Source organism: Macrotis lagotis, chromosome 6 (genome assembly GCF_037893015.1).
Source record: "Macrotis lagotis isolate mMagLag1 chromosome 6, bilby.v1.9.chrom.fasta, whole genome shotgun sequence".
Classification (NCBI taxonomy): Eukaryota; Metazoa; Chordata; class Mammalia; order Peramelemorphia; family Peramelidae; genus Macrotis; species Macrotis lagotis.
In genome coordinates this window covers 193,194,240-193,209,756 of record NC_133663.1, presented here as the reverse complement: position 1 = coordinate 193,209,756, position 15,517 = coordinate 193,194,240, and the positions used below count along the sequence as shown (strand labels likewise).

General features: G+C 37.3%; 1 protein-coding gene across 1 annotated transcript; it reads left to right on the top strand.

The window, feature by feature from the left end:
- Window positions 1–1,664: 1,664 nt before the first annotated feature.
- On the top strand, window positions 1,665–14,676 carry C6H2orf49 (chromosome 6 C2orf49 homolog). Its single transcript, XM_074192190.1, has 4 exons — window positions 1,665–1,806; window positions 5,367–5,533; window positions 8,333–8,702; window positions 10,211–14,676. The coding sequence occupies exons 1-4, from the start codon at window positions 1,708–1,710 to the stop codon at window positions 10,265–10,267; spliced, it is 693 nt and encodes a 230-aa protein (XP_074048291.1). The 5' UTR covers window positions 1,665–1,707; the 3' UTR covers window positions 10,268–14,676.
- The last annotated feature ends 841 nt before the right edge of the window (window positions 14,677–15,517 follow it).

Here is a 15,517-nt window from a genome sequence, read left to right as displayed (position 1 = left end):
TGTACTTGAGAGAGCTACAAGTTCCAGGACGCAGGAGTGGAGGGTATTCCAAGCATGGAAGATAGTCTGTACAAAGACTGGCAAGGGAGAAAGGTCATCCATGTGGAAAAGCAAATAGCCCAGTCTGACTGAAGCATAAAGTGTAATCAGCTTGGAAGTATAGATTGCAACTGTATGGTGAAGGACTTTAAATGCCAACAAAGAGCTTGAATTTTATACTTCAAACAATAGGGAGCTACTTAACTTCTTAAGCAGAGGAGTAACATGATTAGACCTCTGCTTTAGGAATATCACTTTGGAAAGCTGTGTGGAGAAGAAGAGATTGGATAAACAGAAATCAATTCAGAGGCTATTCCGTAGTCCAGGCAAAAAATGATAGGAGCCTGGTTTAGAGCAGTGGCTTTGTGAATGGAGGGAAGTAAACGATGTGAGATTCATTTGAGATGGAGGATCAACAAGATTTAGCTATTTACTCAGTGAATGTGGGAAAAGGAAGAGGGAAGAGTGAAGTACTTTATAAAGTTGTGAACCTGAGTGATTGGAAGGATGGCAGTTCCTTCAACAGATAGAAGAAAGCAATGAAAAGAGGAGAAGCTTTTGGGGAAAGAGAATGAATTGTTTTATGTATGTTGAGTTTGAGATGTCCATGAGACATCTAGATGATGATGAATGATATCATGATACCTTTGGAGATGTGGGATTGGATATCTGGAAGAGATAAGGAATGAATTTATTGTGACAGAAATTTTGTAAAGTTTGGAAAACTCAACATTCTAAACCTGATTCCTATTAATTCCATTCTCAAAGCAGTACACTGATTCTTTTCGATTTTAAAAGACTTTAACAAGTCTTTGCTGTTTTAGAATTCAAATCAACAGCTTCTCTGTTGCTGGAAGTTCACATCATGGTAGTAGCCTCTTGCCAAGGTGCCGCAGCTTTGTACCCTACAGAAGCAGTTATCTTTGCTGGGCAGGACGGTGCCAGTGGCAGCTGGGGAAGTGGTTACTAGGCCCCTTGCGCGGTCCCCCCCATCTCTGTCTGGAGCTCCTTAGCTTGGTTCTAAGGATCTAGTGTGATCGTGTGGTAAACTTGAAACTCAAATCTCTTCACTCCCACTGTTATTGGGGCATTGGGCAATGGAGAGGGCTCGGCATCAGAGGATTGGGGGTCCAATCCCAGGTAAATGAGAAGGTGGAACTAGAATGGCTTCCAAGTGCAGTGTGGCTCCAGATGAATGAACCCTTGAGAAGAATCCTTTGACTCTTGAATGTCTTGGCAGTTTGGATGTTTATTCGATAATTTAAGTCTAGGTTAAGGGCCTGGGGTTTCCCGAGACTATTTTGACGTCACAGAAATGGCAGCCAATCACCTTGTGCTCCGTTCTTTTCGTTCTTTGCTCCCTGCCTTCGGTCTATTCATTAGTTTTTGCTTCTTGCTTTTTTTTAATCCCTTAAAGCACCGAGACCAGTGAGCGTATTACGTAAAGTTAATGTCGCAAGGTTCCCCCGGAGCCACAAACGCGGCCCCCGGGGCGCAGGCGCAGGCGCAGGGCAGCGACAGGAGGTCCTCGCGGGAGGGTCGCCCAATCTGAAGCCGAGCCGCCCCAGGAAACGACCTCGCCCGCCCCCGCCCCCCGGCGCGTCACTTCCGGCCGGGCTCCCTCGCCAGGCATTGTGGGTAGGCGGCCGGGGTCTCCTGGAGACGACCATGGCCGGGGATGCGGGGAGTCGCGGTTGCCCAGGCTCGGAGATGCTCCTGCACCCGGAGCTGCTGTCCCAGGAGTTCCTGCTGCTCACGCTGGAGCAGGTGAGGCGCCCCCTCCGGCCAGGCCAGGCCGGGGCGCGGGCCCGGCCCGGGAGTGGGGTCCTCCGGCCCTTGGAGCGGGCCGAGACGGCCGTGGCAGCCTCTCCCGGGAGCCCCGGCGGGCGAAGGAGGGAGGCCGCGCGCTCCCCGAGGCGTGCCCGGCGACCGCTTGCCGCGCCCCTCGGCCTCGGAAATGGTTTTCTGGGCGGCGAGGGGCCGCAGGCCTCCTCCCTCTCATCCACTCCACCCGAGCCTCCGGGGGCCACCTGCAGAGGCCCGGGCAGGCCTGCGGAAAGAGGCCTGTTAGGTGAGGATGGAGGAAGGGGCCCAGAGGGAGCTGATGCAAGTCTTGTATTCCATTATCCTGGTGGAGAAACTGAGACTCGGGCTCTAAAGGGATTTGTGAGGGTTAGTAACTAGTGGGCCACATCTTGTGTTCTGACTTTAACTCCAACACCTATTTTAGTTTAGTTTAGTTTAGTTTTTTAGGTTTTTGCAAGGCAATGGGGTTAAGCGACTCGCTCAAGGCCACACAGCTAGGTCATTATTAAGTGTCTGAGGTCGGATTTGAACTCAGGTCCTCCTGACTCCAGGGCCGGTGCTCTATCCACTGTGCCACCTAGCCGCCCCTTATTTTTTTTTAAGAAAGATTTTTATTTATTTTGAGTTTTACAATTATTCCCCCATTCTTGCTCCCCCCCCCCACAGAAGGCATTTGGTTAGTGTTTACATTGGTTCCATGTTATGCATTGACTTCAGTTGAATGCCAACACATATTTTACAATAACATTCCAGGAAGGAAAGGAGGAGAAAGGGAGACGAGGAACTAGGGCAGAGGGAGGAAGTGAACAAGAAAAGTGTAGAAAAGGGTAGAATGGTGGAGAATGTCAGAAAAATAACCAAAAACCTGTCTGTCTTTCCTACCCTGCCTTGGCCTTGTGTATTCTTTTTAATTCTAGGACCTTCCTTCCCTTGATTATTTACAACTTATCTCAGAGATAGCTTCTTTGTACATAAGTTGTTTGCATTATTTCTCCCCTATGAGATGGTGAGCTCCTTGAGAGGGAACTGACTTTTTCTTTTCCTTGTTTTCCCCAGTGCTTAGCATAATACCAAAGACATCTTCAGTACTTAATGGATTGACTGTGATTTCTTATGTTTCTTTTTTCCCCCCTATTCAAAATCATATAGAATATTAAAGTAAGCAGTGTTGTAAGGGAAAAAAATAAGGAATTTAGAGTTAGAAAACTAAGGTTCATTTCTACCAGTTAACTGTGAAGTTAGGTAAGTCATTTGACCTCTCTATGCCTCAGTTTTATCATAGGTAAGGTGGTAATAATAACCTACGTACCCGATTAGGCTTGTCAATCAAATGAAATAATGTCTACAAAATACTTTGTAACCATGAAGGGTTTTTCATATTGTGCTCTTATGTTTATATTATCTAATGATATCTTCTAATGAAGATTTGAAATTTCAAGGTTTTTTTTTTAACTGCTTTTTAAGTTGCTAAAGGACTTAAATTTGTAAGAAAGTTATGGTTCAACATAGAGGGAAAAATAGAGTAGAGCACTTTGTTTATTTGGAGAAATAGAAGTAGTATGATTAGAAGTGGGTGGTACAGGGGCAACTAGGTGGTGCAGTGGATAGAGCACCGGCCCTGGAGTCAGGAGTACCTGAGTTCAAATCCAGCCTCAGACAGTTAATAATTACCTAGCCATTCCCAACCCCTCTCCCCTATGAGTCCTTCTCTAATCTCTCTCTTCATTCAAAAACTAAAATAAAATATATCTAAAACAGCATTGGGCATTCTGCCTGTGCTCAGGGGTGAGGTCTCCACCCACCAGATATCCTACCCTCCTTCCCCCAAGGGGCTGCCTAGACAGTGCTGCCTTGGGCAAGTCACTTAACTCCATTGCCTTGAAAAAAATCTAAAAAAAAAGAAATGGGTGGTACTTTTGAAGAACTGTACTAAAAGGTATCTGCATTTTTTCAGGCTTTTTAGAAGAGAACTAGGGTAGTATTTCACTTAATTTCCCTTTCCCAATTCAACCTCTATTCTTGAACCAAATCTGAAGAAATAAGCATATCAGTCTCCTAGTTGGATGTTTTTAAATTTTGAAATTGCCATGTCATGTAGAGCTATGTATTATTATAGACCACAGGGATTCTTGTTGTTGTCTTAGTTCTCCAAGAGGACCAAGACTTTTGGAAGGTGAAGTGTCAGGGAAGGTTGTACAACATCAACAGCCTCACTTTCTCCTTCTGGGTCCAATGGCAAGATTGTAGACAACTGAATGCAGTGGGAGACCTTGTCCTCTTTTAAGTGAAGGTCATTTCCAGGTCTCAATTTGACAAATCATCCCCATTCAGTGATTAAGACTAGGTAAGAAATGAGGAAAAGAATGGCCTCATTTACTTAGTTGTTTTTTTTCCCCTTTATTTTTTTTTCTTTTTTAGACTATATGGAGGGGGAGCCCTCAGAATTTTTGATCAAAACAGAAAGAATTTGTTTTACTCTGAGCAATAAGACTTCCACTTGAGCTGGAGCCTATTATTGACCTACCCTAAAGAGCAAGAATGATTTGGATTTAAAGCATGATCCTTAAAAAGACCTTAAAGACCTTAGCTTAAAAAAGTCAAGGTGTCTTCCAGTGCATCCAGAGTCATCTCCAGTTGTCCAGGTCAATACTTTTCTACTGAATCAGATGGCTCCAGAAGAGAAAGTGAGATGGTGACTTTGCACAGTCCTCAATCATCTATCCAAATCCAATTCATTTACAGGGATTTTAAACTTGAGTGAAGAGCTTGTTTCATTCCCCAATGCTTAACTATCTGACACAGTAATAGTAGACTCTTAATTAAATGCTTGTTGATTGACTTTTTAAATTTTTTCCTTCCATAACTGCATCTTGAGCTCCATAAATGGATTGGGAGTTAGGTGGAGTTAATAGAAGATTTTTTTCCTGATGCTGAAGGAAAAAAGTTGGTTATATCTTGCCTTTACTTTTCCAGAATAGTTATGAGCAGAAGGGAATGAGGTAACAAGAGAGGCATAGTTGGGATGTTTGGATGACAGGTGGAAAAACCAGCACAAAAAACAAAACGGAAAGTAGTAGTTGATAGTCTATTACTCTAATGATATACTATAGCCAATATCTCATCTACCATTGCTAGCATAAATTCTGTTTTAAGTCAAATCTTTGGTTGTCTATCACAGAAGTAGACTTAGTGTCAATTAAAAAAGTAGTAGATAGTCAGTGTTATTATTGGTAAAGTTTATACTATTGAACATTATCATTTTTTTGTGTGTGTGGCGAAAATGACCAATGTATAGTGCTAAGCAGTTTTTTTACTCATAGAGTCTAGATTTTATCTGTAACTGCTGTTTGCACATGTTACTGTTATAATGCTTGTATTTTTTCCCACTAAGAGTGTATTTTGGTCTTTTCCAGTTATTTATTTCTAAAAACAAATAAAAAGGTCTAAACCTTTTTAGATGAGTGCTTACTTCATTTTTATGTTAACATTTTGAAAATATCCTTGTTATCTTTTTTCAACAGAAAAATATAGTTGTTGAAGAAGAAATAAAGATCAACAAAGATGACCTTACGGATCTCTATGTTCAACATGCCATACCATTGCCTCAAAGAGAATTACCAAAAAGTAGATGGGGAAAAAAGATGGAAAAGAAAAGAGGACAAAATGAATTGAAAAATGAGCACAAGAGGTACTATTGTCTTATTTCTGCTTTTAATGTTTTGCACCCTCGAAAATATTTAAAGTATTACCAAAAAATGTATGGTATAAAGGTAAAAATAGCTAGTCAAATGCTTTATTTCAGGACTGGAGGATTGGAATTTTATAGAATGGAAAAAGTATGGTTCAACACCATTAGTGTAAATTTTTTATCTTGAGTATTCGAGTGGTTGCAAGCTCACTCTGAGTTAATAGTGTGCCATTGAAGGTAAAGCTAATAGAGTCTTGGACTTCATTAAGAGAAATACAGTGTTCTGATCAGACAATAAGTAGAATATTGTTTCAGTTCTGTGTACTACATGTTAGAAAGGATATTTGTAGACTGAATCAAGTCTAGAGGAGGGTGAGTAGACTGTTTAGGAGGCTAGACACTGCAATGCAAAGCCCTTTTGAAGGAACTCTAGATGTTTAGCCTAAAGGAGAGAAAACTTGGAGAATTGGAGTTATCTGAGAAGAGACATGATAGAGTTGTCTTTAAGTATTTGAAGGGCTGTTATGTGGAAATGAGATAATGGACCTATTTTATTTAAGTCCAGAAGATAGAACCAGGAGCAGTGAATAGAAATTGCAGAGGAAAAAACCATAGAATTATTATAAGGAAAAAATTTTCTAGCAATTTAAGCTACCTCTCATATTAGATTTTTCTTTTGCTAGAGATTTTCAGGTGAAGTTTTGGTTGGCTATTTGTTAAGAATATTTTGGAGGATTTTTCCATTTAGGTACAACTTGGACAAGTCCTTTCTTTCTCTGGAGGTAAGGTTCTATGGTTCTGAGGCTATATGGTGACAGTCCTAGAAGCCTCGCAGGCATTGGAAAAATAAGCTCTAGGATTGGCTTCATCTTTTCATTTTACTGATTTTCTATTCTTGGTTCTAGGTGTTTTCAGAAGAATCACTTCCAGATGGGTGGGAATTACATCAGAGGTGATTGACCCCTTTGAGCTCTTTCTACTGTGTGTATCTTTTATAGGGGCTGACAGAAGCTAATTCTTTTTTTGGTACTCTTCTTCTGTAGGTGGTGCCTAATTCAGGAAACAAGGAATAACATTCTGCTCCAGTTAATAGTTCTTTGATGTTTCAAGGATAGCATCATTAATTCATTTAATTAGAGCATCTTGCTGAAGGGATCATCCTTGTTGGTTCCATCCTAGTATGATCCTGGAAATTTTGCTCTATTCCTTTGCTTCAGACTACACAAGAAATCTTATCTAGGCATCTCATAGATATATGCATTCATCACAGGGTAACAAGACTAGGGAGGGAATGGTAGATTGATCAGTAGGAAATTCATTATTATTATTGATAAGATAATTCAAAACCTTTGCTTCATTTATAGTGTGTTATCAGAGTCATCTGATGTATTCAAATATCATCATGTTATCAAACTCCATCAAATTATTAATATATTAATATTGAACATTCTGTTATTATTTTGTCAATGTCAGACTGGTTGAAAACAACTATTGCATAAACCTACCTTAGATAGTTGGGCCTTTTAAGTATAAAGCTTTTTGTTTGAGGGTAAACATTCTATTTTAATTCATATTGTATCATCTTTTGTCTTAAAGGTTATGTGATAAAGCAGTATATATGAATTGCTAATTTTGTAATTTGTAACAATATATACTGTAACAGTCTCTTTAGGGTTATTTACACCTTTCTGTAGCAGCCTATTTGGATTTATAATAAGACAATCCTCATGATTGGCTTAGTGTTTTTTAAGCAAAGATTTAATGATATATAGCTTTACTTAAGAAAATCTGGCATTTGAAAGTCCAGATTTGCATAAAAACAGGGTAATTTTTGTTTTTGAAAGGCATCACAATACAATTTTCTTCATCAAATTTCCTCTCATGCATTTAAAATTATTTGTTTAGAATGAACTACTTAACAACTTTTTCAGAAACAGACTTATTCCATAAACTTAGACCCTGTATTGATGCCACTAATAAAATTTTAGGAAAAGGAATTATTATGATTCATTAACCACAGATTTTGCTATTATCAGAGGTTTAATATAATCTTATAATTTAGTATCTTGTATTATGGATCAAAAGAAACACAAGATGTGCACATTTAGAGAATCCACCCCAAATGTTCACATGACCTATTGGTGCCTGACCTGTGGTAGGGCATTCTGAACTTGTATTGGTCTGATCAGCCACAGTGGGACACACTGTAACTTGACTCTTATCATAGTGATGTCATTTTGTTCTCTTTGAGAACAAAGGACAACATAATTCAATATCTAATCTAAACTATTGCTCAAGGCAAAGTCAGCAATAGAAATGAACAGGTGTTTTTAAAGAACTAAGAGAGTTCTAAGGAGATTTAAGCAAAGTTTGCTTCTTAGTGTAGACTACAAATTTTTAAAACAGCCTCTGTGTTATTACCTTTTATGCACATTACAGCTATATTGCTCATATATTCATACATACACACATACAAATACGTGTGTGTGTGTGTGTGTGTGTGTGTGTGTGTGTACCTAGATATATTTCTATATCTCTATTACATATGGAGAAAGAGAGACATAGAAAACTTTGGGATAAATTTCTGATAATTTTTTTTCCTTTCTTTTGCACCTGCAAAACCTGGTTGCTAGTACTAATTAGGTATAGTTTTACAAATTCCCTCACACAGGCACTGCTTCATATCTTCTTTCCCCCTTTAAAAAACAAAATAGCTTATTTTGCATTTGAATTTTAGTTAACTGATGTATTAGTCCAGATGATATTTTTCAGGAGGTAAAATATTTCTGTATTTTTCAGGGATATGAGTGTGGAAGGTTTACGGAAAAGACCCCTCATTGTCTTTGATGGAAATTCAACAAGTACAAGCATAAAAGTGAGAAAGACTGAAAATGGAGCTAATGACCGTCTGAAACCACCTTCAGCAGTAGGCATTACTAACAATACCTTTAGAAAGTTACCAAATTCAAATGCTTCTTCCCTTATTTTGCCTTCCACCTTGCCTACAGACATTAAAGTGGAAACCAATAATGACACTAAACAGAACCATGTTCTAATGACTAGTAGGAGTACATTGGCCAGTGTAAAATCACCACCTTTATCTCCTGTTGGGGGAACTACTGTTGTGAAATTAAAGAGAACTGCTCCGAAAGAAGAAGCCGAATCAGTGGTAGGTATATATAATGGTTTTATGCTAAATAAGGAGCCTGAAAAGTTCTTGGTAAGACTGAATGTCACTTGTTCATCTTGGACCTATTAACAGTCCCTTTTCTTTTTCATTTTTGAATTTGTTGAGGCTTGTAAAACTAAAAAATAACTGTGATTTCAGTCTCTGTTTAAAAAGTCTCATTTACTTTTGTATTCATTTATAAGATCTTTGCATGAACTATTTAAGGTCAGATAAACACATTCTACTCTAATTCTAGCTTCATGTTTTTATTGGTAGAGTTGCTATATGTATTCTTTTTTTGAGGACTGTTTAAAGGAGTCATTGTGCTGTATTCAGTAAATATGCTTTGAATGATCATAAATCAACAAAATTGCCAGAGTATTGTAATTATACTTAGTGAGTACTTATGTGTGTACGCACATACACATATTAGCTAGCTAGCTAGATACACACACACACACAACATATGCATATATATTCAGTATTGTTAAAATTAATTCACATTTTTGTGTTTTTTGCAAGGCAATAGGGTTAAGTGACTTGCCCAAGGTCACACAGCTAGGTAATTATTAAATGTCTGGCGCTGGATTTCAACTCAGGCACTCCGGACTCCAAGGCCAGTGCTCTATTCACTGCGCCACCTAGCTGCCCCAATTCACTTTTAAATAAAGGAAATTTAGTATAGTATTTCTCTAATTTGTTTCTCTCTGTACTTGTGGAGGTCCTCTTAACATTCTTCACAAGTAACTGTTGGGTGATTTTTTTTTTTAATTTTATAATATTCACTGGGGAAGGGTCTTATTGATGATGTAATAAAGCACCACTCTCATTTTACAGACAAGTAAGAGATCTCAAAATCACTTTTATACGAATTATGTTTTTTGGGAGGGAGAGAGGGATCACATGAGAGAGCATAACTTCAAAGAGTATAAAAATAATAGAACAACTCTTGTTAATAAATAAAACCTGTATATCTTAAGGATGGACAAGAAACCCACTATAAATATTGTAGCACTTGTATAAATACTATTTTTGCACTCACTATGTAGTTTCTTTCTCTTTTGGGGGACATGAGCATTTTGGACCTGTGATTTTATTGGAATTGGTGTATTCCTCTGATGAGGGAACCCTCTTCATCAATGCAGATTAGTTATAGATTGGTCTTAGAATTTTACGTGGAACACAGTGAAGTTATGTCACTTTTGTCAGAGGTAGGACTTGGAATCAGAGCTTCTGGACTCTGAGACTGGCTTTCTAGCTATTATATCATGCTCTTTCTCCTTCAGTTAGAATGTTCTGTTAAATTTTCAGTTTTTGGATAGTTTAACTCTGTTCTGTTTTTCTAGTATCATATCCAGTATTTATTTTGGGACATGAAATAAAATAGATTTCCACCAGATGGCAGAAGTGATCTACTGTAACACTGTCTTTTAAATCTATGACTGTTGTGTATATTTTGTTATTCATTGAAAAACATAATAATTTATTTAACCATCTTTCTTTTTCAGAGTGAATTAAAGCCTACAGAAGCAAAGAGGAAGATCCAACATGTTACATGGCCATGAATGAATGGGGTTCCCCAAAATGTAAATATATTCTATAGGCATAGATTTCAGAACAAAATGGTCACATTTATTGGCCTAAGTATTATATTTACAAGGGTTCTGATTGCTGTGGCATTTCTTACAAGGTTTAAGACAGCCTCTCAGATAAGTTCCAAAAATTTACCTTCCCCTTAAACATTTTTTTCTTTTTATTCCTTCCCTCTCATACACTGGTATCAAATAGTTAAAAATCAGTAATTTTTTTTTTTTATTAAAGGCCTGATATATGTCATTAATCACCTTGGCCAAATGACTGTTTGCAAGTTTGATATTAAGCTTTCTGATTCAGCACAGAAATAATTTTCATCTGACAGCTTCAGAGTATGTGACAATTTTCTAAGTTTTTTATTCATCTCCTACTCTTTGTTAAGCTAGCTTGGCGAGTTTCCTCCATCAGTATGTGCTCAATGGAAGAATGTTTGTCAAGTTTTAGTAAACTAATTCCCAAGAGATCACCAAGTAAAATAAATTCATAACAAGGTTCTTTTATATAATTAGAATTTATCTGTAAGCTGCTGCTGCTTTCCTCTAGCCACAGGTAATAAAAGGAAGCAGCTGCTGCTACTTTCATTGATGGAACTAGTAATAATGGCAGACTGGTTTAGTTATGAATTTATTGGGTATAATGATGTTTAATTTAAAGTTAACCCACTAGTGGGAATTTACACTTTACCCTTTGATCTGTAGGTATGAGCTTGTACTTGAGAATGCAGTTATTGCTCATTGCAAGTGAATTTGAGATTGAAGAAATTTTGAACATTTAGGAATGATCAACTCATATTTATCCTAATGGTCTATTAAAATAGTAGCAGCTGTTGACAGTGTGTGTTGCTGCAGGCAACCCTATTTGATCCTGTCAGTTTTCCTAGGTAAGAAAGAGAATTGTATTAGTTATATGTATAGCAGCAAGGGGAAACAATCTGGAATGGACAGAGGAAAAGATGAAATGTAAACTGCTTGATTGCCGGTATATTTTAATGGAGTGCCATGTGAGTGGCCATCATCTTAAATCTTTAATCATCAAAACATTTTTAATTTATTGAATAATTTATTTCAGTGTACATGTGTGATTTTCAATGAAAGCCAGTGGTAAAGAAGGATTCACTTTACATTAAATACTTTACATCTAGTTTTTCTTGAAAACAGTGTTTATGTAAAGTACTTGTATGGTTGACCTTCAACTTGGGATAGGATTTTTCCAGCATTTCCTAGAGTAGTTCTTTACTTTCTGATGCTGAGCTTAATTTCCTTGACTTTAGTTCTTAACTAGCCTTACAAACTGTAATTTAGCTTTGTGGATAAATACTTTTAATAAATTCCAACCCATGATTTCTTTTTTTAAACAACATATACCTTCAGCTCAGACTGTGTAACGAATTGTACTGTGAATTGTAAAATAGATGAGGCCTAGGTGTTGATGATTTTTGGATATGTGGTAATCTGCAGGGCTGATTTATATGATCTTGGAGGACAGCTACAGTCATAAATGTATATGTTTGATTACACATTTGCAAATTTGGGGTAGAATGATAGATTCTATTTTGCATTCTGTAGTCACACTTAGTTTTCCATTTCTCTCAACTGAGTGAAAATTATCCTATTGGCAATTCTTTGTCAATGGAAACATTGTAATTGCTTTTATTATTCGATGAAATTAATTTCTTATTTGTGTGTTTAACATACAGGTTAAGTTGGTAATAACAGCTGAACTGTGTAACACCATTGCTTCAAATTGAAGTTTATATTATGGTCATTCAGAGTAAATGCACATATGACAGCACATTATTAAGCAATTTTTTCTGTTTGAAAGATTGTGGAGAAGTCAGAATAGAAGAATGCCATGCCACGTACGTATGTAATATGAGCATCTTCTCAAGGTATAGATGCATTTTCTCTTAATCCAAGAAAAACCTTTCTCCACATAATAATGCACGTTAAAGGACAAGTGTTGGGGAGTCAAAGTGTTGGAACCTCAATGTTTTAAATTTTTGTGTAGTGTATTTATGTCCCTCTTTTTATGATGGTTTTAAAGGGCTTTGGAAGAACTTGGTTTGGACTTAGAAGAACTTTCTGGATATTCCTTTATTCACTAACATTTTTTTCTAATCTAAATTGTAGTTTATAATTCTACCATCCAGGAGAGCCAGATTCTCTTAGTGTACGGGTAGACAATATGGTATTGGTGTCACTACGTGGCCTGATGAAATTTTAGTGACATTGTGTCACTTCTTTTTCCCATCATTTATACCTTTTTTCTTTGATTTTTTTAAAATTCCTTTTTCTTTCCTCCTGAGTTTTTTCTTTTTATCTATTTCCCCCCCTTCTCCACTGCCTAAGCTTGAGTCTTGCCAATGACACCCAGGGCCATTTGGCCTACTGATGACATTGAGGGCAGAAGGGATTACTTGCTCCTGCCTTCTCTCTAAGCTCTTGAGTGTTGCTTTCACTTTTGAGCCACAAGGCTCCTATTAACTACAGATAGTATTATATAGATATACTAAGTAGCATCACTGGTCTAAAAAGAAAGGTACCACTTAAAAATCTAATATCAAAATCTAGAAAGTTACTAGACACCAGGAGAAGTTGGCCCAACTAATATTTTGACCATAATCTGTATGTTTTTATTGAAGCTCTTCACAAAGTGCTTCTTTTCTTTGACTTCAGCTATGGAAGAGGGTCCTAAAAGTGATCTGAAAGCTCATGAATTAGCAGTTAACTTTTTTAAAGTTTACATTAAGTAAAAATACCAATAGATTGTCATAAATCTGTATTAGCTTCCCTTCACTATTGTGGATTTTCAATTACATTCAGATGCTGTAAAATGGTTAAAATGTTCTTTTTTAAAAAGTATGCTCTTTTACTAAACACTTGTGCAGGTTTTGTACTTCAGTACAGGAAAGTTTAATATTGTAATGTACATTTTTTTGTATGTAAAAATTCTTTTAAGTAGCCTTATCCTTATTTAAATAAAATTAATTCAACTCTACTTTTGAAGAAGTCTATTACTTGTAACATGCATTTTACTAATATATGAATATAATACAATCCCTTTTATTTTAACAAACTATCCTAAAAGAAGAAATGTATTGATTTTATAGCATAGACTTTCATATCTTGATTGGAATCTGGTCCAGGTTTCCTGAAATGCCTCTAATCTTGACATGTCTCAGATCCTAATCCTCAGCTCCCAGTGGGAGAAGAGCTATAAAGGACTGAGAGTAGAGATGCATTTTCCCTATAGAAATTGTCACAGGAGAACTTGTTCAGTGTCATTACAATTCCAAAGGATGGGCTGGAGAAGTACCTTTGTGTGAATTAGGTTATTTAAGAAAATAAATCAGAGATGCAAAGCTATATGATAAAATTAATTTAATAAGCATTTATTTCTTCCTCTCATCTCCTCTCTCCCCTGTTGCAGGGATAGAGGTGGGATGAGGTAACTTGAAGAAATATGCATAATTGAACATAAAAAATTTCCCTCATGTACATCTCGTTCTACCCCTTCAGTTCATCTCTTTTCTGTCAGGAGGTAAATAACATTTTTCATTATCTTACGGAATTATGGTTGATATTTCAGTCATCAGAATTCTCAAGTCTTTCAAAGTAACCTTTTTTAAAATTTATTTTTATTAAAGATATTGAGTTTTACAATTTTCCCCCCATCTTACTTCCCTCCCCCCACCCCCCCACAGAAAGCAATCTGTCAGTCTTTACTTTGTTTCCATGTTGTACATTGATCCAAATTGAGTGTGTTGAGAGAGAAATCATATCCTTAAAGAAGAGACAAGAAGTCTAAGAGGTAACAAGATCAGACAATAAGATAACCTGGCTTTTTTTTTTCTAAATTAAAGGGAGGGGGCGGCTAGGTGGTGCAGTGGATAAAGCACCGGCCCGGCCCTGGAGTCAGGAGTACCTGGGTTCAAATCCTGTCTCAAACACTTAATAATTACCTAGCTATGTGGCCTTGGGCAAGCCACTTAACCCCATTTGCCTTGCAAAAAAAAAAAAAATCTAAAAAAAAAATAAAGGGAATAGTCCTTGAAATTTGTTCAAACTCTATGGCTCTTTATCTGGATACAGATGGCACTTTCCTTTGCAGACAGCCCCAAATTGTTCCTGGTTGTTGCACTGATGGAACGAACAAGTCCATCAAGGTTGAACATCACCCCCATGTTGCTGATAGGGTGTACAGTGTTTTTCTGGTTCTGCTCATCTCACTCAGCATCAGTTCATGCAAATCCCTCCAGGCTTTCCCGAAATCCCGTCCCTCCTGGTTTCTAATAGAACAATAGTGTTCCATGACATACATAATGCCACAGTTTGCTAAACCATTCCCCAATTGAAGGACATTTACTGGATTTCCAATTCCTTGCTACCACAAACAGGGCTGCTATAAATATTTTTGTACAAGTAATGTTTTTACCCTTTTTCCTCATCTCTTCAGGGTATAGACCCAGTAGTGGTATTGCTGGGTCAAAGCGTATGCACATTTTTGTTGCCCTTTGGGTGTAGTTCCAAATAGCTCTCCAGAAAGGTTGGATGAGTTCCCAGCTCCACCAACAGTGTAGTAGTGTCCCAGATTTCCCACAACCCTTCCAACAATGATCATTATCCTTTCTGGTCATATTGGCCAATCTGAAAGGTGTGAGGTAGTACCTCAGAGAATCTTTAATTTGCATTTCTCTAATAATTAACGATTTAGAGCATTTTTTCATATGGCTATGGATTGCTTTGATCTCCTCATCTGTAAATTGCCTTTGCATATCCTTTGACCATTTGTCAATTGGGGAATGGCTTTTTGTTTTAAAAATATGACTCAGTTCTCTGTATATTTTAGGAATGAGTCCTTTGTCAGAATCATTAGTTGTAAAGATTGTTTCCCAATTTACTACATTTGTTTTGATCTTGGTTACAGTGGTTTTATCTGTGCAAAAGCCTTTTAATTTAATGTAATTGAAATCATCTAATTGGTTTTTGGTGATGTTCTCCAACTCTTCCTTAGTCATAAACTGCTTCCCTTTCCATAGATCTGACAGGTAAACTAGTCCTTGATCTTCTAATTTGCTTATAGTATTGTTTTTTATGTCTAAATCCTGTAAGCATTTGGATCTTACCTTGGTAAAGGGTGTTAGGTGTTGGTCTAATCTAAGTTTCTTCCATACTAACTTCCAATTATTCCAGCAGTTTTTATCAAAGAGGGAGTTTTTATCC